We start from the raw sequence: 22,939 nt of genomic DNA, 5'->3' as shown, positions 1-22,939 counted from the left end.
TCACGCTCCGCACATTCCAGGAGTCTTTGTCGTGTTTGTTGCAGGACAGCCTCGCGGTCGAACTCAGATTTGGAGGTCCAGGGTTGTTTCTGGCGCCGAACCTCTTCTGCTGCCGAGTGGTCAAGTGCTCGAAATGAAAGCCTGGGTTGAAGTTCGATCGTCGGCGCCGGCTGACGTAGGCGACAGGATAAGCTCGACATTGGCGCCAGGTACGCGAGAGAAACAACGGCCACCATTCGTTAAGCACCTGGAAATTGGCAGAGTCAGTGTGAAGCTAGGGCGTTTCACGAGGGCGGACTCAAAGCCTAAAAGGCTAGAGGAACAGGACCCGCTGGGCAACTGACAGGGGCAATCTGGGGCCTGGTGCGCCACTATCTCCTGGGGGTCACCCATGCCAATTGGTGCTGCTGTTGCGAATGCTGTTCCTGTGCCGGGTCCCCCCATCTCCCTGGCCCCCAGCGGTGGCTCCTCTGTTGTTGCAAGCAGAATGTCTCTTCCTTGTCCGCTTCCTCTTGTGCTCTCCTTCCTATTTTTCCGCCAGAGTTCTCGTTGGCTTGATTGATTATATTGCCCACAGACGTCTCTTCTGCACGTCGTCCGCTCGTTCTCCCCAGCCCTGCCAGCATACAGCTCGCGTTCACTCCTTCACGCGAAAGCTCATTCGCTTCGTCGCTCTCTTCCCCTTTTACCACACTCATTTGCCAGAGACTCGATCTGAGATCGTCCGAATCCCAGCGATTAACCACTCCTTTTCTCACCCAAACCGCGAAATCTCTTCTTGACCGGACCTCAAGAAGCCCGAGTAGAAAAGTCGTCCCAGGACCAGAAGACAACAACACAATGCGCTGCACACTGAACTCCTTGGTGCTGGCCACCCTTGCAATTGGCCAAGCATATGCTGCCACCGTTTCTGGGGTTCATTCCCACCTGCACAATCATCTCAAACGCAGGCACGACCATGTCGAGTAAGGTGTCCATTGGTGACACAGATCCGCATATGGACTGACACTGGTCAATTATAGGAAACGTGAGGCTGCTCTGACCGACGCCGATGCCGCGAAACTCACCGCCATGGGTGTGGCATCGCTTGGTGCCAACTCCTACACCCCCAACGGACAAGCCTGGTTTGGACAAGATGGCCCGTATCAGAATGAATTTGTCAACGACTCGGGTGAAGATCTGATTCTTGTCATTTGGGGTGTTGCAGGTTCCTGGATCAACGCCGTTCAACCGACCATCACCGCCTCGCTCCCGGCCAACTCGTCCACCTGGGTTTCCTTTGCAGATGGAGCTTCCGGCGCTTGGACCGCTATCTACGAGGATACCCAGATGGTGAATGGACAGGCCAGCAATACCTGGGGCGAGTTCACTTTTGGCCAGTGGGGCGTTGTCGATGTCTCACGAGAGGTCAACATGAACGGACACCCAATGAGCATTGTAGGACCGTCCTGCACAACTGACATGGACACTTGTGTGTTTGTCTGCTCTTCTGGAGACGTATGCATGTACGGCTACCAACTCGTCAACTGCGAAAATGGATCTCAACCTGGCGCCAACTATGGTACTTATGAAGGCTCGCCTAGCGGTGGCTGCGGTGGCATGGGATCCAGTGCTACGCTGAAGACAACATTCTCCTAAAAGAGAAGGTCCGATGGTCAGGGTGCGTTGGATGTAAGAAAGGGGGGCGTCGGGGGAATTCTCTTTATCCAAGAGTTGGGTTCATATCTGGATGGTGCGTGCATGGTGCCTGTTAGGGGTTCGTTGAGGTTCCGCAGATCAGGAAAAGAGGAAATGTAAAGACAATTTGGGTCACGATATCGAAACATGTCAACAACTGGATCTACTGGACTGATATTACCGACCACTCTTCCGATGCCATTTGGCGACATTCGATCCTTCCATGTGAGTCTCGACTCGGGGATGCGTTGGGCAGATGTATTGTCCTTGGACTTCTGGTTGGGGAAACAGATGATCATGTTGGACATCCGGGACCAAAGGTGTCGAGCATTTTTAACCTCAAGATGCGGTGGACGTGTACGCCTCTACTCCCCTCTAGAAGGCAAAGACGGGGATTTGTCCAGGTGTTTCATAAATAAAATATACCCTTGAGTATATCTTCCTGCTGTTCTATCGACTGTGATTCGACTCTGCAGATGAATCATCCTTAGTGCTGGCAATTGCGCACCTTGCTTCGACGCTGTGTCGGATCTTTTCTGTGACGTCTTATCTACCTCACCTTTTCCTTGTGCAACACGGATCTTTGGTCGGTCGTTGGTCGAGTCCTGTGCTCTGATCATGTATCTTCCCGCATCCATGTCCTTCCCAATCAATCCCTTCCCCTACCTCCGCTCCCGCTCCGGCTGCCACTGCCACGTTCCACGGGTGGGAGACGGATCTTATTTTGGCTGACACGCAGCCTGCCAGTCCCCGAGAACATGTGTGCGGGAGAGGTGGTCCGGTCGGGTAGGAGCACGAACTGCCCCCCATGGTTTGCTCGGAGCGGAAGTCTGCGTGGCGTGTCGTGCGCGAGATAAATGGAGAGATGCCATGGGAAGCAGCCTAGGAGACTCACCGACGAGGAGCGGAAGCTGGATTCCGTAATCACCTTGTTACGGCGCCAGCAGTGCTGGCCACCGATGGGTCCTCTGGCCGTTGCAACTGCGACGAGGACATGGGCATTACAAAGCAACAAGAAAATCCTCCCCTCCCACCTTTCTGCGGTGCAGTTGTCAGAAGATGTCAGTGGCGTCAATGCTAGAGGCTCCTCTGTGAGACGCTCATGTACCATTCAAACCGTTCGCCTCATTCCAACGGGGGTATATTCGATGACGACAACAACGACTGCGCACCTCCTCAAAGGGTAAGTAGAGCCCCGTTGAGCAACCCTTAGTCAACATCAGCGGCTTCAGGCAGACTGATGGAGAGGTGCAAGGCCAAAGGGGAAAAAGGTCGATAGGCGATGATCGTGGAAGGTCGTTCATATTTTCTTCCTCGCCAGCATCGATGAGGTGTCGATGACAAAGAAACCTTCGTGTCGGAGCATAATTAAGGCTCTCTGCGGCGCGGCACAATTCTGACCATGGTCCTGGGGGGCCCCAACTCCAAGCAACAGGTGAGGGCGAGCTGCCAAAGCCAATCAATGAAGCTGAATGTGTGGTTAGTCAGGCCCTCTCGTCCCACCTCTTCAACCATTGGGGTGACATGTACGGCTTGGGAGCTCCCTCCCCGGACGAAAGAGCCAGCGTCAGTTGTTTAGTCAGTCGTAGTCACGCACCACACGAAGACGTGATTCGACTCCGTTGGCTCAACCGTGACTGAGACGAGGACACGCGGGGGCCAAGCACAAGAGCATGAAACCCTCCAAACCAGACGGAAGCGCTCGACTCGCGGGCCTAGCAGGAGTGCAGCCAGTGCATTCGCTTGACAAAGCCGCACAAGCGAATGGCACAAGACCGCTTGCATGTCAGACTGTCCAGATTGAGACGACAATTTTCTCCTGAGCGGGCAGAGTTCACCCTGCCGTCGCTTTTGATTCAAAAATTGCGGTGACTGGAGGGTTGAATTGTCGCTGCGGATGACGAACCTCAAGCAAGCCAGAGCTTCTGCTCAGCAGGTGACATGAGACAAAGGTACCGACGCCGGCAACATGACGCTACCGATTCAAATGTTGGTCTAATTCGCGAGTCAGTAAGGAGAGAACGTTGGGCCAGCGCAGGCTCCAGCACCGATGGCGAGCGATGCCTCCACCGAGGAAGAGGTCGACGTCCACGACGAACGGCACTGTGGATGGACAGAACAACAGCAGCGACGAAGAAACGAGTCCTCAACCAAATCCGTCCACGATCCTGAGTGCCGCGAGAATAGATCCCTTTGCGAACTATACCATCCCCCACTACGCGCATGAGGCGATGGATCATGGTAAGGACCAAGTCGGAGGCAACCGTGGCCTTCAACTCATACAGTAACTCGTTACTCATGACCACGCGCTTCCACAGCACTGAGTTTCACTTGGCCGCAATGCCTTCCCACCGATCTGGAAAAGATTGTCATACCCTTCAGGGCGGCGTGGATGCAGTTGGTCATGGCATCTCCTCTCGTCCTGCATACCTTCATCTTCGCTACCACCAAGCAGATGCTATGCCTGCGGGGCCAGAAGGAGGATGACATGTCCCAGCTCGCGGTCCGGGCGCCGTCCATCCATCAGACCGAAGCGCTGAACTGCGCCAGAAATGAAATCGAATCAATGAATGGACCTCCTTCGGACGGGCTGATTCTGGCCGTAATCATCCTCGCTGTCAACGGCACACGGCCGCAACAGATTCCACCACAGCCTCACCCTCTTTCTCCCCTCGCAAAGACCCAAAGCCTCCATCTGTTCAGTATGCTGAATGTCGTCGAACCGCACGTCAGAGCTGTCGCCCAGCTGGTGGCGTTGAAAGGGGGCCTTGAGGCAGTGGACACTTATGGTGTCCGAGATACAGTCCTGCTGTATGTTCATCAAGTCTCGTTGGGATCTGCTCCGAGTTAACACTAGCTCCCAGATCCGACATTTACTTCTCATCCATCCTGGGGAAAAGACCAGCGCAAGTCTGGCCAGCCCCGGTGACGAGCCTTGTCGACGCTGGCCTTCACACTCTGGACGCTGGCGCCGAACGCCTCTCTTCCCAGTTAGGCTCGGCCTTCGACTCATTCAAGGTCGACAAAGATCTTCTCAGGGTTCTTCAACTGATGTGCGATCTAACTGTCGCTCTCGACCACCATGTGCGAGGAGGCATCTACGCACCTGAACTGTCTGACATCGTGTTGCAACGGAATGCGGTACAGAACAAACTCCTCTGGTTTCAGCCACCCATGAGCGATGATCTCGGCGGGGTGGATACATTCAACAACATCACGCGCATAGCGGCGAGCATTTACAGTGACATGGTCCTTTTCCCCCTGAGTCCAGCCACCGGAATCAAGCCACGGTTGGCTGGGGAGCTCCGAAGGTGTTTGAAGGCTCCGATCCTCGATATCGAAGAATACGGTCCACCGTCAGATATCTTCTTGTGGGTGCTCACCGTCGGTGGGATCGCAGCTTCTTTCACAAGACACAGGGGCTGGTATATCGAAAAGATAGCCGAGTATTACGGCGAGTTACTATGCGATATAGATGCTCTGCTCGAGCGCATGGCCCCGTTCCTATGGTGGGCGAATGTGTGCAACCAGCCCGCAAGGCTCCTATGGGAGCAGTCCCGTGAAGTCTACCATGAGGAGAAATCCTTATCGGCCCAATACTGACCAGTTAGCATGCGCGAGGACCAAGGAACACATATGGGTTGCTGGGATAGCAGGCCAGCAACTTTTGGTACGAACCCGGCGATGAACGTCCTCAAAATGATACATCAGTAACACAACTTTGTCTTCCACGCGACCAATGCCTCCTTCTATTCCAATGGGTCCAGCATTATGCACTCCAGTATGTACTAGGTTGGTTGAATTACTTTCTCATTGCTGTTAAAACAATAATCCGGCCCTTGGCCCCGTTCAGATCTGCGTACAGGTAATCCGAGCCAACATGTGCTCTAGTCGATCTGGAGGACAGGATACGGGACAGGGAAGCGCTGTGGTCCCTTTCCTGCCCTTGGTCTACTAACCGTCAACGATGTACATGGCAGGTCGCACGAGGTTAGGACTCGTCTCTTGTTTTGTACAGCACCGTCACGTCACGTCATGAGCCTGCTGCGCCACACTTTCAGCCGATTGAAGTGTCAAAACAACTCTTCATGATGAATGGCAGCATTAAAAGAGCAAGTTGTTCTTCGACCATGTCCAAGTCGACCTCCTTTGCTTCATTGGCGGGTGCTGCCGTAGGGGTGATGGGATCACCAACCATCAAAAATCCATGACTACACGTCGGAACCATATTGCATCGTACAGGCTCAGAGGCTCAAACCCATTACGAGCCGGTTGACGACATTGGTCCACACATCGGAGCGTGAAACAAAGTCTATCCATGGACTTGGACTGGCATCCAGCACATCGTCATCGTCCCAAGACTGGGAATGTTTGACAGCAGCCAACAGGTTCGGCGGGCTTCGATGACGCATCCCAAGTGCCAGAATTCGTTCAGGGTCCAAGGCAAGATCAGAGAACGTTTTCTGCATCAGCTGTTGGGATGGAGGGCGTGTAGGCTGCAAGAGCAGACCGTGCCTGCCTCCATTCGGCGGGGTTACGACGGCGACCCTGCAAGCAACCAGCCATCCACTGTGTCGAGGCGCGTCTCACTCCCTGCCGCACGAGTTGTGTTCTTTTATCTGGGCCAATCATGAAGAGTTTGTACACTGACATCTTGGGCATAGAGGCTCTCTTCCGGCATCGGGGCGACGACCTCGACCCTTCTAGGCAGGTACCAGGCTGCCATCAAAGCGACAGCCTCATGTGGCCTTTCCGGATGTTGGCCTGATGTTTGATTGATTTCGACGGTTGGAATTCGGGATTGTTTTGACCTGCACATGTTTTCTCTTCGCCGCTTGGTTGCGCACTCGATGTCGTTGCATCCCGCCGTTCCGGTGGAAAAGGTGTCTGCCACTCGATCCTCAGGGCAGCAATGCAAAGCGATATCTTTCCATTCTTCGCTAACCGTACCGTGTGGTCGGTCCCGAGATGATATTGCGTGGGAGGCGGAATTCCACATTTCGGCGCTATAACCGCATGCCCTTTTTCCACGGAACCGAAATCAACAGCCGAGACAATTCCGACGAACCTCTCCCTCCCATTCCTGGACACACTACAGCTGAGTTTGGTTGGGTACTCATTGTGGCTCAGCACCATCGGAGGCATTACATTATACATTGCCCACCGCGGAATCGTTGCGTCTTTCCTCGTGCAAGGCTGTCATAAAACGACATATGCCGATGCTCCAGTGGATTCTCTGCCGTATGGTTCTACCGGTATGCATTTTGTAACTGCTGTAATTTTCGAAATGCTAAAGCAGCATCAACGGTGGACGATTAGGCAAGGCTACCTGCCGCCCTGTGATCCGACAAGATCTGACGCCAGATTTATCTCAATTCCCCATGCAGAACGTGTTCAGCTTTGGACCCACGGACAAGGGACCGCCAGTAACTTCTTGCGCAGGGCCCCAGTGACCGAAAGTTCCCGTGGCCCTTGCCAACCAATGCCAGCAGGTATCCGTTGATGATCTTCATCCTACTGTAGTTAGTGTACGACAATTGCCTCGCAGATGAAAGCCGAGGTTCGGTCTAGATCTCTGCTCCGCGTCTTATTGCATACGCGACCGAACGGGGCATGGTCGCAGCCAAGGGTCCCCTAAGCATATACATTATCGCTCACTCGATCGCTACGAAGACGCTGCAAGCCGGCCTTTGGTCCGAAAGATCCGGCCAGCAACGCCAGCCTCAGGACAAAATTTTACGCTGAGCTAAGCTCTTCGCAAGTCTGTCGAGAACAGAGCTCTTCGGACAGGCTCGCCCGATTGATATCCGTGCTCGGCGAGGATGGAGTCGTTACGGAGAAGACACTGTCGCTTCCGGCGTTAACACAGGTGATGCAGTTCCGCCATAAGGCATCTACCTACAACGAGGTCGTGGGATCAAGCGACGTCGCAAAGGAACCGGGCCAAGGCTACGATCCCCCGTTGAGCCATAGCGCTGAGAGCCCCTAGCCGAAGATTCCCGGCATCGCCAATGCTTGTTTTGATACACTCGGCTAGTTGTCGAACTCGAGTCTCTTCCTTTCCGACACAATGCAGCAGATTCTCGTCCTTTGCGAACCCATCCTGAGCTACGGTGATGTGGCCGCACAGCTGTTGTTCCTTCCTGCATGCGCGTACTGAGCAAAGAGATAGCCGCCCCATTGACCATCCAGGAATTTGTTGAGTTGGCCATGTGAGCCACAGGCCGTGAGCTTCCGACCGGGAATCTCACCAAAGTCCGGATCATGGGCAGGATGATAGCATACTAGTCCACGACAGCCTGTGTAGCACAAGGTAGCAGGACACCACAGCTCAGCTCGACCATCGCAACATGGTTCAGCCGTCTCGAAAGGGAACGTGTTGTGTGATGATGCATTTTTTCTTCCGTGTTGGACAGAGCCGGTCGAGGATATTTCCAAGAACGACACGTGGAGGTTATGATTCCATTGACCGACGGCGCATGACACCTGTGAGACTTTGAACATTTCCAATTGTCAAGGTCATTATGGCCAAATAGGTATCCGGACGCCGCTAATAGTATCCACATAATTCTCCTTTAGGTCTCTGCTGGTGCCTGTCCGCAGTGTCCGAAGGACGACGAGTGTGATTTCATTTTGAGGCTCTCTGAGCTCGATCCCGGGATACACGTGGGCACCCGAACTTTGTCATGCATGTCGTCGTGCACACGCAACGGGGCCCTGATGACCAACAGTGTTCCCACTTTTGTGAGCGCTTCCCTCTTCCATCGATTTGCCGTTGATGTGATATCAGGATCCGAGGGTCGCAAGCTGCTGCGCGGGAGGTACACAGGAGAAGTGAAAGCACAAGCCAAATTGGGAGTTAAACAGTCAGGTGGGTGATTGTTTTGCATTGCTGCATGATAATCCTCGTATTGAGAATCCCAGGTGCCTGAAAGTATTCCCGAAGCAGCCTCTCCCGCTCGAATCCAACGAGGCCGGACCAATCCCACGCAGAGCTGCCCTGGACAACCCACATTGGTAGATTCAATGGAGCGACGCGAGGGCTCAAGGGGGTTTTGTTTGGAGATGGACGTCCCTGTGCGATGGTAAAAGGTACAATACCCCAGCTAGAGCGTGCTCGTATGGACCAGCAAGTCTGTAGTTGACAGATGGGTCGACGAGGGATGATGCATTCTTGCAGCAGCTGCTGAACATATTTGCGAAGCTTGTAGGCTGCATCGGAAGCCACTGAAACGCCCGCAACGACTTTGAAAGGTGATGAAAGGGTGAGGCATCGCGTGCCGACGTTCGACTTGGTTCTCCCATCTTTTGTCGCTCGTCGAGACCTCGCCCATGTTAGACCTTTGTTGCAACTTTTGGACACCAGCCCCTCTGTATTCAAAGAGCATACCATACTTATCTTGTCGTCCCTTGCTTATGCATTCGTCTGAGCTCCAAAGTGTTCCTAGTTGATGCCGAACTCTCTCCTGCTATCCCAACATGCGTACACGGCATTGGCTAGGACTCGATTTTCCGAGTACGAAGGATCTATTGCGGAAGAGCCAAAAAGATAACTTCTGGAATTTGCAAGGTCGTCAATTAAACGCAGCTCAACAGGCAGGGAGTGGGCAGCGGGTTCAGTCAGGGCGATGCCAACCCAACCGAGCCTTCAGAGAGGGAGGAGAAATACACAAAGTTGTACGTCGAGAGCACATCTCCTTACTACCATATCCAGTACATGCATACTTTCTATAGAGTGGACTGAAGGGGAAGTACCCAGTCCCTTGTAGTCATTCCTTAGTAACTAGCACCATTCCGCTTAAGCAAGGTACAGTACAACCCCGCTGAGGCCACCCACTGGCACCCACTGCACAATAGGCACCTAGTACTACGGAGTTCCTTACGGCTGCTACTGCCGGTGAGTGGTTGCCTAGGTGGGCTCAACGAGTACCTAAGAGCAGGCGGCAAGCACACTAGTACCTAGGCATCCCCCGGCCAAACTGGGGGATCGCCAGATTGTGGAAACTGCGGGGCCCTTTTGCGATCATTTAGCTTGAATCTTCTCCACCGTCCTTGACATCCACATCGTCCTCGACTCGCTGAGAGGGTAGCACAGACAGCATTTCCGACAAACATCAACGTCCCTTCATCGCCCCATTTTCTCAGCGTTTGTCATTCTATCAACGGGTCCTGCTTTGGCCGTGTCCTATCTCTCAATCTCTGAACATGGCGGATTATCACAAATCCTGACACCTGCCCCCTTACCACCTCCACACCGCATGATCGATGTTCAGAGGCCGGTACGAGGAGGGCAAGAAAATGTCAGCCATAACCGAGGCCTCACAAGATTTTCGGGATGAATGGACAGCAGAGGCCATCATCGTCGTCACCTGCATGACAATATCGCTCTACAACTGTGTCGAACTCCTCCTAACCATCCTCACCACTTTCCGAGAATGGCACGGTCTGTATTTCGTCTCCCTCATCGTCGCCTCGGTCGGCATTATCCCCTACTGCCTCGGCTTCATCCTCGAATACTTTGAAGTTCTGGCATTTTGGGGAGCTCTCATGTTGAGCACAATCGGCTGGGTCATGATGATCACGGGCCAATCTTTCGTCCTTTACTCGCGGCTTGGCCTCATACTGCAAAACGACCGGATTCTGAAGGGGATTAAGTGGATGATCATCACCAATGCCCTAATCTTCCATACCCTCACCACGGTCTTTCAATATGGACAAGCATACGGTGGCGAGAGGTCGGCCTTCAACCGAGCCCTCTTTTACATGGAAAAAATACAGATGACGGCTTTTTGCATCCAAGAATTCATCATCTCGGGTATTTACCTGTGGAAGACAGTGCAACTTCTGCACCTGGTGTCGAAGGAGGGCACGAGGAGGGTCATGTGGGAACTCCTTACGATCAACGCCATCATCATCCTCATGGACATCGCTCTGTTGTCACTCGAATACAAAGGCCTTCGGACTATGGAAAGGGCATTCAAGAGTTTTATCTACTCGGTGAAATTGAAAATGGAGTTTGCCGTGCTCGGAAAGCTGGTCAACCTAGTGCAATCGAGCACGAGGACGCTGTCAAATGCCCTGACTGATGTCGATTCTTTCAGGACGCCCTCGACAGCAACCCACAGCCAGCAAAATGACCAAATGCCAGATTGGATGGCGAAGCTGGAATCACGTCCCGTCCATGTCGAGCATGTGCAGCCAGGGCGAACAGTCTTATTGGACTGATCACCTAGCGTCCTAAGACAGTTGATAGCGTCGTCATCTCTGTCCAATTTTGGGATCGACTCAATCCAAATTCTCGGGTGGATTTTCAATTTGGTCTAATACACATACTGGTAGTACTAGTAGTCCTATATAGTACTACCAACGAGATGCGACACAAGTCCGATACGAGCACGGCCCAGAGAATGTCAATCTCCCCAAAGGTTACTACTACCAGTATCTACTGCCAATTGAGAAGGACTATCTACGAAGCGGCATGCCCGGAGGGTGCTCGCGGTGTTTCTCATAATCTTTATCAACTGTTAAAGCTGGCCTTGGGTAGTGCCTGTTCTGATGTTAACTCGCATCGATTTCAGCACCATCTCAGTGGTATTAATAATCAACAAAATACTACTATCAGACCAGTCAGTACCCGGATATGCCCTGTAAGTTCGTCATCCGCCTCTTCGTCTCTTCCGTCGCGCACGTCGGGCATGGGCGTTCGTCTTAAGAGGAGGAAAATACTAGTATGCCCGCCCGCCTAGTATTGAACCGGGTCCAGCCCAGTTCCAGCCCGGTTCTGGCCTGGGCCGGATTCGATTTCAGAGATTTATAGGCGGACTAGACAGATTCAACCCGATTCGAGATCGGTACGAGCTAAGTCGAGTTAATTTGAGATTAATTTGAGACGGCCCAAACTAGGCCCAATCAGTTTAAAATGAATTAATATATTTTATGGATTTAATATCAATATTTATATAATTATGAATATATATATATATATCATATTTTAGCTAGTAATAAGTATTATAAAACTTCAAGATATCTACCAGAGAAGTTATAATTCTAACATTTAAAATAATACGAAAATTAAAGAGATAAAAATTATAATCTTCAGAAACAGTGCTGCCGACTTGGATCGAACAATTCTCTTGTTTATTATTTCACTAGTAAACTAAGTCGAATCAGTCGAATCGATCTGGAATCGGTCTCAGACCAGGCTATAACGGAGTCTGGTGCTTGAATCGCTGATCAGGCTGACTCAATTCGAACCAGTTCGAACCGATCTAACACCGGGAAGGCAAAATAGTACTACTGACTAAATTATCCTGGTAGTAGTACCTGTACCTTCCAGCAGGTTAAAGTTCAACAAGTCTGTTTTTAACCGCATCACGAAATTCGCCCAAAAGGGATAAGCACAGATCGATCGAGCCTAACCCCCGATACCCTGAGTGGCAGGGGGCGATTGCGGCTCCGAACGCTCTTCCTTTTCCCTTTGCGTAAGCTTTGGATGGCAAACACATACTGACCGCGGTTAGAATACTATATGTGCCCTCACTATAATATCATGGTTTGCGGAGAAGTCTCGGCTCTCGGAGATTCTCAAGAGACTACTACTAGGGGTAGTGTATTTGTCTTCCTGATCCAACACTGCTACTCATTCCCGGAAATACTACTAGTATGCGCTTTGCTACCAAGACACTGAGCCGAAAGCGACTGTAGTGGGCCCACCACTATGGCTGGAATCGGACCGGGATCGAGTTGAGATCGAGCCGGCATTGAGCTGGATTCAGACTGGGAGTAGTATCGAGCCCGCTTAATAATGCCAGCCTGGCCCAGCGGCTACCCCGAGGGGAATATTCGATTAGAGAGGGAGGCAATACTACCATAGGGTACTACATCGTAGTGGGCTCCTAATCAATAGCAGGGTCACTGGGGACGTTGCAAATTGTACTGCAACTTTTGTGCAGATCGTACGAAATCTGGAGATAGGTGCATGCGCAGGTGAGGATGCGGGCCTGAAGCGGTCCCGCAGCCTGCAGGCTAAAGTAATCAGTGACCGACACACTTGATGACTGTAGCAAGTATACGATGCGTGCAGCAGCCTGAACCACTAGCAGCCACCTAAAATCCTCACATATGGTCCAGTGGTAGGGCTGCATGCATGCCAATATTACTCCCAACCCGAAGCCGAGCTGCCTCGGTGAAGACCCGTTGCCTAGAAGAGGCTGCCTGCGGCTTGCCACCGAGCCGCGATCGCTTCCGCTTTATTCGTGCTGGGTCAGGACTTTCATGGGGATTCTCCATGGTAAACTTTGTCAGTCGCATGCTTGAGCCCATCTGACATCCGAGGCATCTTTAGTAATAGACAGCCAGATCCGACAGCAAAACTCTACTACGAGGGCGCTCTGTCTGTCCCTGCAAATTCCCGGCGATGCGGCCCGTGGTATGGGATGGTCGTTGTGGCCGCTGGCCGCGTTGACCGTGTTGACCGTGTTAAACCGAGTCTTCTTTGGTTGCGAGATCGGCTCCATTAAGCCGACCACGAGGCACCTAGGTACTAGTATACTACTGTGTTATGTTGGCTGGCTGTCGTTGAAAATTTACGGAGCAGCGGACGCATCGATCGGAAGAGGAACCTTGTCTCGGATGCCAACTGATCGCAGTGATCACTTACAATGCTAATACTACTACCTACCTATCCCCGTGAACCCAAGAAAGACCAGTTCACTTGAGAAGCTTCCGACCGACAAGCAACCTGACTTCACCCGTGCGAGTCGAGTCGACATCGGGTTCCGAGATGCGTCTCGCACCCGTTCGTGTCTCTCGAATCATCCCTCAGCCTCTCGTGCTGGTCTGGCTATTGTCCTCCACAGATCTAGGCCATTAGGCCATTCGGTTCGGCGGGTCTTGGGAGGGCTCAAATCCGAGTTGCGGGAGCCTCCCCGATCCACCAGGGCCACAGTCTTCGCTTGTGACTTGGCGACTGTCGACTTAGGGGACAAGTACTCCGAATTCGGAGTCGGACGTAGTCGTCTCTGCCGTCGTCACATGCTTCGCTTGGCGCGTCCATGCTACTCTTGCGAGGTATCACGGGTGAATGGTATGACATGCGGTGTACCTCGTATTGCTTGTGCCTAAACGAGAGTCTTTGGACTTTGACTTCTTTCCTTGCATCCTCTTCAGATCGCATCCGCCCAGCGTGCTCACGAGTATGGATGGATGGGCCGCTGCTATAAGCGTAACAAGTGGCTGGACGTTTCAACAACATTACCGTATCTTTTTGATTTCGCGTCCTAGAAATCTGCAGGATGCATGATTATCAGCTGTCTCAGATGTCCTGGGGTGCGTGGTGGAAGGAGTTGGGTCAGTATCTTAGGCCTCCTTGCAAGGCTAAGGAAGGCTATCGATAATCCCGTGTTGTCAGGCCACAACATCAGACAACTGCACACATACCACGCCCAAAGTCCATCTAATGCTAGTGGCCGTTCACACCATCATCGTTGTGACTCTTGTATTTCTCTCCTGGACACCGGTGATTGAACAACTTGGGTGGAATCGAATCGCACCGGCCGTGGTCATGGGGTCGATCTCGAGCCGTCTCAAAAGTTCCAGTCCTGCGCCGATCTGATCAGGTTGTGTAACAAGTATGTACTTTCAGGGACGATGGGATACCGGCAAGCACGTCGTTTGTGACCTGCCAGATCGAGTACAGTGATGGCCCACAGGAGGCCGAGAAGGCCGCCCTGCTATCTCTCAGGCCGCGGAACCGAGGGCGGATCATCACCAGATGCAAAGCCAGGTGGCGTACAAGGGAGCTGTGAACCACAGGTAAGCCTTTTGAATACCTGGGGCCCCGTTCATGAGCCGTGCAAAGGGGCCCGGCAGAACTGTCCAGGTCACGGAACATTTGCTTCTCGGCGATGTGGAAGCGAATTCCCGGGGGGGAGAGAGCCACTCCACCACTACTCACCAGCAACTCCAAGCTCAAACAGCTCGCATACCGATGCGAAGGCGATGTTCCTCTGGTTCCACGAGTCGACTGATCTTGACTGACCACCGCTGGCTGGTTCTTAATTCTTGGAATCTGGTTCTCTCTTTCTCCGCCCGCGGAAGGGAAAGAGAGAGACAACCGGGGGGGTCAGGACGAGGACAAGTGAACCCCGATGGGGCAAGAATGCGCGCAGAACCAACCATCCGACCAACTTTACTGTGAGACAAAGGTACTAGACTAGGTAGATTCTCAGTACAGTCTCCTTGCTACCTGTATTCCTTGCGCGTGGACGCACCGGTAGCGGTACAGGTACACACGTGTTGGCATTCTCATTATACGGAAAATGAAACGAATCGACTTTCTTACTTGCTAGTGCGTATGCCGGTGGACAGACGGGAATAAAGGGCGACTACGGCCATGCCTATGCATGGGGAGGGGATAGACTAATGGATCAAGTTCCACTGCAGCGAGCTCTCGAGAAATATCGCCGCGGCAGTTGACTACCGAGCCAGTGATGAATAAATACAATTAATTAGCAACAAGTCCTTAGAAACTTATCCAAACCACGTACCATGCAAACATTCCTGAAGACCGGCGGCCCACAGAAGAATGTAATGTAGTCCGACGCGATGCGACGCGATACCAGTCGATACATTGATTTAATTATATCTGAATCATTACCCATCACTATTAATTACAACCCATCCCTTCCTTTCCCACTTACACTAGGAGACAGATTATCAACAAACAACACGGAGAACAATGTAAGGGGACGTGCAAATCAAGAACAAGAAAGATTGACCATTTCGTTAATCCAACAGCCTCATGTTCATGTATATATACATAACGGCATCATGTCATGCCATCCCATGCATGTCGCATCACACACCTTCTTCTGTTTCGACCCTGACTCCATACAGACAGACATCATCATGGCGATATGAACAAGCTGTTGTACAGTCTATCAATAACGAAAGAAAGGTCAATGCAAACGTAGTATGTCGCCTGGTCCAACAGTGAACACGAGTTTTGTCTTCCCCCTTTTGCGTGCAGGGGCTGCCAGCCGCCGCCCAATTTTTTTCCTTCTTGTGCACAAGAGAAAAAGAAAAGAATCCAGCATCACTCTCCCCAAAAGATACAACAAACAATTTTGCGACGTTCCGTCTCAAACGTTGCGTAAACCCATTCCAAATTCATAGCCAGCCTCGCCTCGCGAAGCCTCGTCTTATCGTCATCGTCATTCCAGCCCAACCGAGTCCCCAGCCTGACGCCATGCTGTATCCGGAAAGACCTACCGGCTTCCAGTCCCCCCGCTAGTGCTAAAACGAACCAGACCTTTACTCATACGTCATGCTGAGGTAAGCCAAGCCAGCACTCCAAGGAAAAAAATTCTCGCCCCGAAAAATCCCTCGCTGTGCTGTCTGTCCACCTCATACCAGAAGCAAACACGCCAGCTCGCCAACTCCACGGGGCTGTTTTCTTCCGCCAATAATGACACATCGTAGAAGGGAGTTGTAGTATGAGTCTACCGTCTGTTGGTGCCAGGCGAAGGGTATACAAACGACTCGGCGCACAGCCACGCAGTCAACGGGCGTCGTGGTGTTCTGCCCTCTAGTCAACGAGTTGATCAGCCTCATGGCTGGCTCAAATCGCTTCACTTTCACTTTTGACTCTTGCGCTTCTGTTTGCCAACCCAGTCGACATCAGGATGGACCACGCGCATGTGCCGTGTAAGTGCATCGTTACGTGAGAAAGTCTTCTCTTCTGTGCACAGGTGGCAACGAACCTTCTGCTTCCGGGCATTGTGAATGGTGTCCTCATGCCTCGTGAGGTCGTACGGCCGAGAAAAGATCGAATTACAAGGTTTGCCAGTGCTAGGATTGATTCGGTCGCATCGGTGCGGACCAGCTTGCGAATTGCGCAAGGCCAAGTTCGTGGATCCAGATGACGACGGTGACTGCCTGTGCCCTTCTCTCTTGTGTTTCTGAAGTTTCGCGGGCGTGTCGAATCTCAGGTGACAACCGTGATACGTACACGAGTAAGTGCCCGAGTCAGATGATGTGTCGACCGGCCGCTGCTGTTGGCTTTGTGGCTGTTGCTGTTGAGGCGCAGCAGTTTGCGACTGTGGCCTAGGCCTCTGCACGGCCTGTTGACTGGCAGGCTCCGACGATTCGTCTGCAGTCGACTCCATCGAGATCAAATGAGCTGGGAATTCTGGACTCATGTCGTGCATTCCTGCCTGACCTGCTTGCCTCGACGACTGGCTGACAAAAGGATACTGTGGTTGGATTTGTATCGAAGGCTCACTGGCGGCGGTGTAGAAGCTCGAAAGATTCGATGGGTTTCTACGGCTTGCGAACATCGACTGTGACTGGTCGGCAGCGAACAGTGGCGTCGAGTGGTCGTCGACGTCATGCTCGTCCAACATCAGTTCCTTGGGCGATATCGAGGTGCGTTGCTTTTGCAGCGTTGGCTGCGGCCGCTGTGCAGGCGCCGGCATGTTGTATGGCGAGTTTTGCCTAAACGGAGACTTCTCGCGAGGATTGGACGTCGGCGAGTCTGTTCGCAAGTGGTCTTGCTGTGCTGCCTGCAGTCTGTCGGCCATCATGTTCTGCCGGTGGGCGTTGACGGTCATCCTCTGCATGTTCTGTTGCGCTTGAGGAGGGTAGGCACCCATGGGACTGGCAAAATGTTGGTCGGGAAAGACATCTTGTAATGACTGCTGGTAAACGTTGGTGTAGCCTGGGTCGAATTGTAAGTAATCGAACATCTCGTCGCCATCAGTGTTTTCCTCACCATAGACATTTTTCTCGTCGTACTCGGGCTCATAAGTAGTATGCGGCGTCGCAGGAGAGTTGTGACTCATTGTCGAGACCGACTGCGGCGCGGACAAGGCATATGACGCACGCTCGTCGGCGCCTGTTGAGTGTATCCTTCTCATGTCGACGGCAGAGAAATTGGTGGGGTACATCATGGCAGCAGATTCAGACTTGGCAGTATGTGGAGTTTGTTGGGTGTAATCAAACTCGTAGGAAGGTGGAAAACTCGAGTCAGAAGTGGCGACAATGTGTGGGTATATAGTGTTGTGGTTGAGAGGCGAGGGCGGACCCAGTGAGGTTACAGAGGATCCCGACGAGTCTCTCTTATGGTATCGCTGGTCTTGGAAATTCTTTGGCAGCGCGCTCAAATATCCCCCGGGGCTCGTATACCCGTCGTTCCATCCACCCACCAGCGCACTCTGAGCCAGCATGGGCGGTTGTTCTTGTTGTGACGAAGGTGTGGGCGTAGGACTCGACTTCTGGATGCGGATGGTAGGACTCTTGAGGGATAGCGACGTCGATGGTGGCATCAAGATCGTCGTCAGCGGAGAGTTTGAGAGACGTTCTCTTGGTGATGTGCAGGAGGAAGATGAGGAGCGAGACAATTCGAAGATCGAGGATCTTGAATCAGTTGTATAGTCGCGGGGTGCGACAATTGTTCAGAGATTGGTAATGTACAGTGGGTATCGAATCTGGGTAGAGTTCGGCGCAAAGGTACGTGGGCTTTGCGGGAAGGAGGAATAGGAAAAGGTATGGGAGGCCGAGTGGCAAATCTATATGCAGACTGGATATTTGAGTAGCCGGGGGAAGAGGAGGGCTGACGACAGAGCGATGTCGAAAAGGATGGAAGGGGATCTGGGAGCGGAGGTATCGGTGATGTGAGCGGAATAGCAATGGACAAATATGGCTTTTTGGGTTGTTTCGGGGACGGGGAAATAAGAGTTTGTAGTGTGCGAATAGGGCAATTGGGAGAAAAGAGAGTAGTGCTGCTGAGGTTACGTCTGAATATGTTGAGGAAAAAAGCGACGCATGCCGGCCGGAAGAGCCCAAGCCAGGGAAGCGGAAAGTGCAGGGGAAAAATGTAAGAGTTGGTCGTGTGGTGATGGTATGGTAGAGAGGTGAGAGGTGAGTGGGGGGTGACGTCGTCGTGATGACCCAGGGCAGCAGGGATTGCCGGGGTTGCGGTCACCGCGATGCTAATGCTTGACGCTTTGACGGGACCCTGCAAGCTAGGCCTGCTGGGGGGTGGACAAGATGGACAAGGGTCGGCCGCGAGCGTTTTCGGGGTGGGAGTTGGTAGTCAAGCAGCAAGAGGTCTTTCGGGGCCTGGCTCGGTAAATCGTTGTAGGCGATTGGCGCTGCGTTTCCCGGTAGCGGTAATTTACCGTGGTAGGTGTAACGGCTGGGTAACGGCTGGACATCTAGGTATCACCCAACCCTCACAGTGACATGAGATACCCTCAGATGCCTCTGATGCCTCATCTGCCCAGGTCCCTTTCGGGCATAAGCCGCTTGCTGCTTCTTGCCTGGTCACACAGCGCCAGTATTCTGTTGACCTCGAGAGTGGGCTGCTCGCATCTTGCACACGGAGCCATTTCCAGCTGAGTCACTTTGTTCTGGCCTCGATGGTTGCGACTGATCGGCCGCATCGCAACTGTTGCAGCCCGGAAATGCGTGACTTGGCAAGCTGACACGACCCAATTAGGCTGAGGCATTTGCTGTGGCTGTGTCGGGCTCTGCCAACTCTGGCCAATCCTCGGCGGCCGCTGACGACAGCCCGAGCGATCCCGAGAATCTTCCAGGCTGCTCTCTTTCTCTTTCCCTCTTTTCGCTCATTTCGCTGGTTTTGCTCGCTTTTTTGTCTTGCTGCTGTAAGCCCCGTCCCCTCGTTCTCGGCCGTTTCTCGTACCAGCTTTGCACGGGCCTCTTGCTCTTTCACAGACCTCCTCGGATCCTCAGTTCCTGCGATGCCCGCCGGTCGCCGGAGCTCTGAATCTTCTCACACCACCGCCCTTAGTCATCCATCTTCACCTGCTCTTCGCGCTATATACTTACGTTAGCAGGTACGGCGTACCCACCAAACCTCGAATAACCATATCTTGTTTCCAAATACCGCTTCCTCGCTCATCGTGCTACCGAAATGGAATTCGACTGCCTGGGTCCCTCACAGGCCATCCCCATTCAGGAGGGTGTTGAGAGCTGGATGCTATCAGCCTAAAAATGACCAGACCAGCTCGCATGTGCTCGTCCCAGGCCGCACCAGTCTTCTGACTGGAGAAATTTTCTTCTAGGCCGAGAGTGAGTTTCGCGGTTTTCAGCCAAGATCGGCAATTGCAGCTCGTATCGTACGGCGCAGTCGGCATCTAACACGATGTTTCAGAGGGCTGTGATAAGACATTGTTCAAGACAGGACACCACCTGTGCTTTTCTCAGCCGTCTCGCTGTCCTCTCGGCGGGGTCTTCCGGCTGAATGGGCTCCACTTGGCTGTCCTTCTAGAAGTTCGATTTTTCTCGTCTAAATGCAGGAACGTGCCGGGGTGCCGTTGCGTTGTTTTGGGTCTAGGCTGGGTACTCGTAAGGCTGGAACCCTAGGGATGGAGTCGGGCTGGGTCGACGGGGTCAAAGCCTGCAGCGGTCCAGCGGTCCAGAAGCCGTTGCTGCAGCTGGCGGCTGCAACGAAAACTCTGTTGGCTGAGCTAAGCCGTCCATTCGGACAGTTGTCGGCTGGCGTCGGGCAAGGCCAAGAAGCTGCATGCAAGATTTCGACGCCTCTAGGCCGTTTGTGGCAGGCATATGCCCCCGATTTTTCCGTTCTGGGCCGGGGGCTTCACCCGATAGTGTTGCCGAAGTTTGGTTGAAGAGCAGCATCCATAGAAATTTTTCTTGACAGCTTCACTTGTTTCGTGCAATTTGTCCTCGGTCAAGCCACAATATCAGTTGCAATTGCCGTCTTTTGCAACAACAACCCGGAACTCTGTGTCACTTATCGGCGCCCCCGTCAACCCATTGGGCAATGGAATGCCGAGTTGGCGGTTTAGGTACCCGGGATTGATTCGCAATCCTCAAGTACTGCTGTGGCTGGTGACCTCCGGATGGTCGAATAGCAACTCTCGAGTGACCTCAGATCAGCTCTCTTTGCCCCGTGGAGATGTGATCGACCGCAGGGCCGGCACCGCCACAGTGTTGCCACAGCGGAAGCAATGGCTGAGATATGGGGGCCACACACCAGCGTTGTCGGTCCCGCATAACCTTGGTACGTCCTTCTGTTGGCGGAGATTCTTGGCTGCGACCTGAACAGTGTCTCTTACGGCGGCGGACACAAAGCTGAATACCCTGCGGGAGTGTGGCTCCGCTGGGTTCTGAGCAATGTGGTGGCGGACTCCCCCGCAAAATGCCATTGCCGATGGAGAATCTGGGTCCCCAAATACCAACGCGGAAAAAAAAAAAGTCCACAAGTGGTAGTAATTCCGCGCTTCAGATGGGTTAGGCACTGCATACCATCTTGGGAAAGTACATGCGTCCGGGTTACTGGCTTAGACAAAGACATTGTAGATATGTAATAATCTGTCCGCATAGCCTTCCCACATTTGCATTCTGCACATCATTTGTCGTCGAGACATTGCTGGAAGTTTGCTTCGAGTGATTCCCGGCTTGTGGGAGCTGAAAAGGACACACCTCTAAGCCTTCTTCAGGGCCAACTCATGCGTTTGGCTGTCGCACAGTTTGCGGCAGCTCGCACGGTTCTGTGCGATGCCCTGGGTTCTCGTTCAAAAAGGAAAGGGAAAGGCTCCTCCTCCCATCAACCGCAGCATATTCGTGTATATCGCGCATCTGTCGAAGCCAGGTATTCATATCCGACACATGATGGTGGCGGTAGCTGAAATCGGCATCCCTCATGAACATGTCTCTGTGTTGGTCCCGGAGCAGCGAGCGTCCATAGCTCGAGGCATCCGTTTTGTTGGCCCTCGCCCCCAGTCCTGACCTGCTTCTAGTTTTGTCGCCGGCTCGCATAGAATTGTCAGCTTATTGGTGAGGCTGATAATTTTGGGTCATGAGTTGGCCCCACACATGCTCGACTGTTCAGACCACATTATGCGCAGTGCAGACTCTGCTATAATGGCCTTCCGCATGCTAGGTCGCGACTGTATGCGCGCTGGGTTGCAGTGGCCGTGGTTGAGATTGAGATTCTAAGTGATCTGCAGACATTCGCCGCCAAGGTAAATTAAAAACCGCCCGCACGCCTTTGGTTGCCTACCATCCAAGCAGTTTGAATGAGAGCCTTCTGCTGCGGTACGGAGATCGAGCAGGTCTGCAGCCTACTCAGAAGCGCTTCGTAGCAGAACATCCTATGCCACGGGGTCCCCTGCGACCGAATAAGTCGCTCTCGAGGGCGGCTACAGTCCGACTTCATGATCTATGTCACTGATCGACACCCCTGCCTTGGCGTTGTCGCTCTCTGACGCCGCGCCCGGACGGCCCCCCGTGGAGATGGTGCATCACGCCAAAAGCCTTGTCGGCAAGATCTGGATGACAGGAGAGACGAGTTGAAAGAATACGTTCTTGGGCGAGAATAGGATGAGAAGGATGTTGATGCACTTGGTATGGACAGCTCAGGACTGATGCGTCTCGAATCAATCACCGCGATCATGCTGTTTCCCTGCGAGTAGCGCCATGCATCACTCACGGCTTAGATAGCTCGCCGTGCGTATCACTATTGCGCATCATCATCATCATCAATGGATTGAGAGAGCTTGGCCTCACGAGCTGCCCGGCTCCCCCCCGCTATCGACGATAGTCTCGGGGGCCTCATGCAGGCCGTGGGATGCCTGGAGTCCATAGACGGGGTATACAAAGGGTGCATGCCTGTTTAAAAAAAAAAAAGGTGTACGTGCATGGTGGACGGGCGTCGTGAACCAACGAGACAAAATCCAACGTTCTCCAACCATCTTCGAGTGGATAAAGTTGGTACACATTCCATATTCCCGGGCAGGTATTCAGGCTCCTCTGAAAAGAGCTTTGGAATACGCCGTACCGGCCGGGGTGAAAACAGTGGCAAGGCTAGGACATACACGATAGGCCTGTTCTAGTTCTGTGCGTCCGCTAACGGTTGGTTTTGATCATGTCTATCTCCGGGATCACCTCTCTATGACGCACTTTGGGTATGGAATAGGTAGGTGGATACACGTGGTTGATGATTGTTCTCTCAAGGGACAAGTGAATGGTGTGTTTAGAGGGTTGTATGTGTTCGTGGTTGGGGTATACAGAGAGGATTGTCGAGGTTAATTTATTCTTGTATTTTCGCAAAAATAAAAAAAGCCACACCTGCTCCACCAAGGAAGCAACCAGGCTACGGATCCCCTCAAACCACACATCGACCATGCATACACGCAATCGAGCACTCTGTAAATGCCCTTCTACAGATGTCATACTACACCACATGGCAAGGGCCGCGGGGAGTAAAGGCGAG

At 52.8% G+C, this 22,939-nt stretch overlaps 4 protein-coding genes across 4 annotated transcripts; 3 read left to right on the top strand and 1 right to left on the bottom strand.

Annotated features, from left to right (window-relative positions):
- Positions 1-840: 840 nt before the first annotated feature.
- Z519_01296 (uncharacterized protein) lies at positions 841-1,638 on the top strand (the record flags this gene model as incomplete). Its single annotated transcript, XM_016759053.1, has 2 exons — positions 841-965; positions 1,023-1,638. The coding sequence occupies 2 exons, from the start codon at positions 841-843 to the stop codon at positions 1,636-1,638; spliced, it is 741 nt and encodes a 246-aa protein (XP_016624381.1).
- A 2,099-nt stretch (positions 1,639-3,737) lies between these two features.
- Z519_01295 (uncharacterized protein) lies at positions 3,738-5,280 on the top strand (the record flags this gene model as incomplete). The annotated part of the gene is made up of 3 exons (XM_016759052.1): positions 3,738-3,918; positions 3,996-4,488; positions 4,542-5,280. 3 exons carry the CDS (start codon positions 3,738-3,740, stop codon positions 5,278-5,280), a joined length of 1,413 nt encoding a protein of 470 aa, XP_016624380.1.
- Positions 5,281-9,975: 4,695 nt separating this feature from the next.
- Z519_01294 (uncharacterized protein) lies at positions 9,976-10,902 on the top strand (the record flags this gene model as incomplete). The annotated part of the gene is made up of 1 exon (XM_016759051.1): positions 9,976-10,902. One exon carries the CDS (start codon positions 9,976-9,978, stop codon positions 10,900-10,902), a length of 927 nt encoding a protein of 308 aa, XP_016624379.1.
- A 5,411-nt stretch (positions 10,903-16,313) lies between these two features.
- Positions 16,314-17,903, bottom strand: Z519_01293 (uncharacterized protein; the record flags this gene model as incomplete). Its single annotated transcript, XM_016759050.1, has 1 exon — positions 16,314-17,903. The coding sequence occupies one exon, from the start codon at positions 17,901-17,903 to the stop codon at positions 16,314-16,316; it is 1,590 nt and encodes a 529-aa protein (XP_016624378.1).
- Between the last annotated feature and the right edge of the window lie 5,036 nt (positions 17,904-22,939).

The sequence above is a fragment of the Cladophialophora bantiana genome, assembly GCF_000835475.1.
Source record: "Cladophialophora bantiana CBS 173.52 unplaced genomic scaffold supercont1.2, whole genome shotgun sequence".
Lineage (NCBI taxonomy): Eukaryota > Fungi > Ascomycota > Eurotiomycetes > Chaetothyriales > Herpotrichiellaceae > Cladophialophora > Cladophialophora bantiana.
This window is presented reverse-complemented; position numbering and strand designations above follow the sequence as displayed.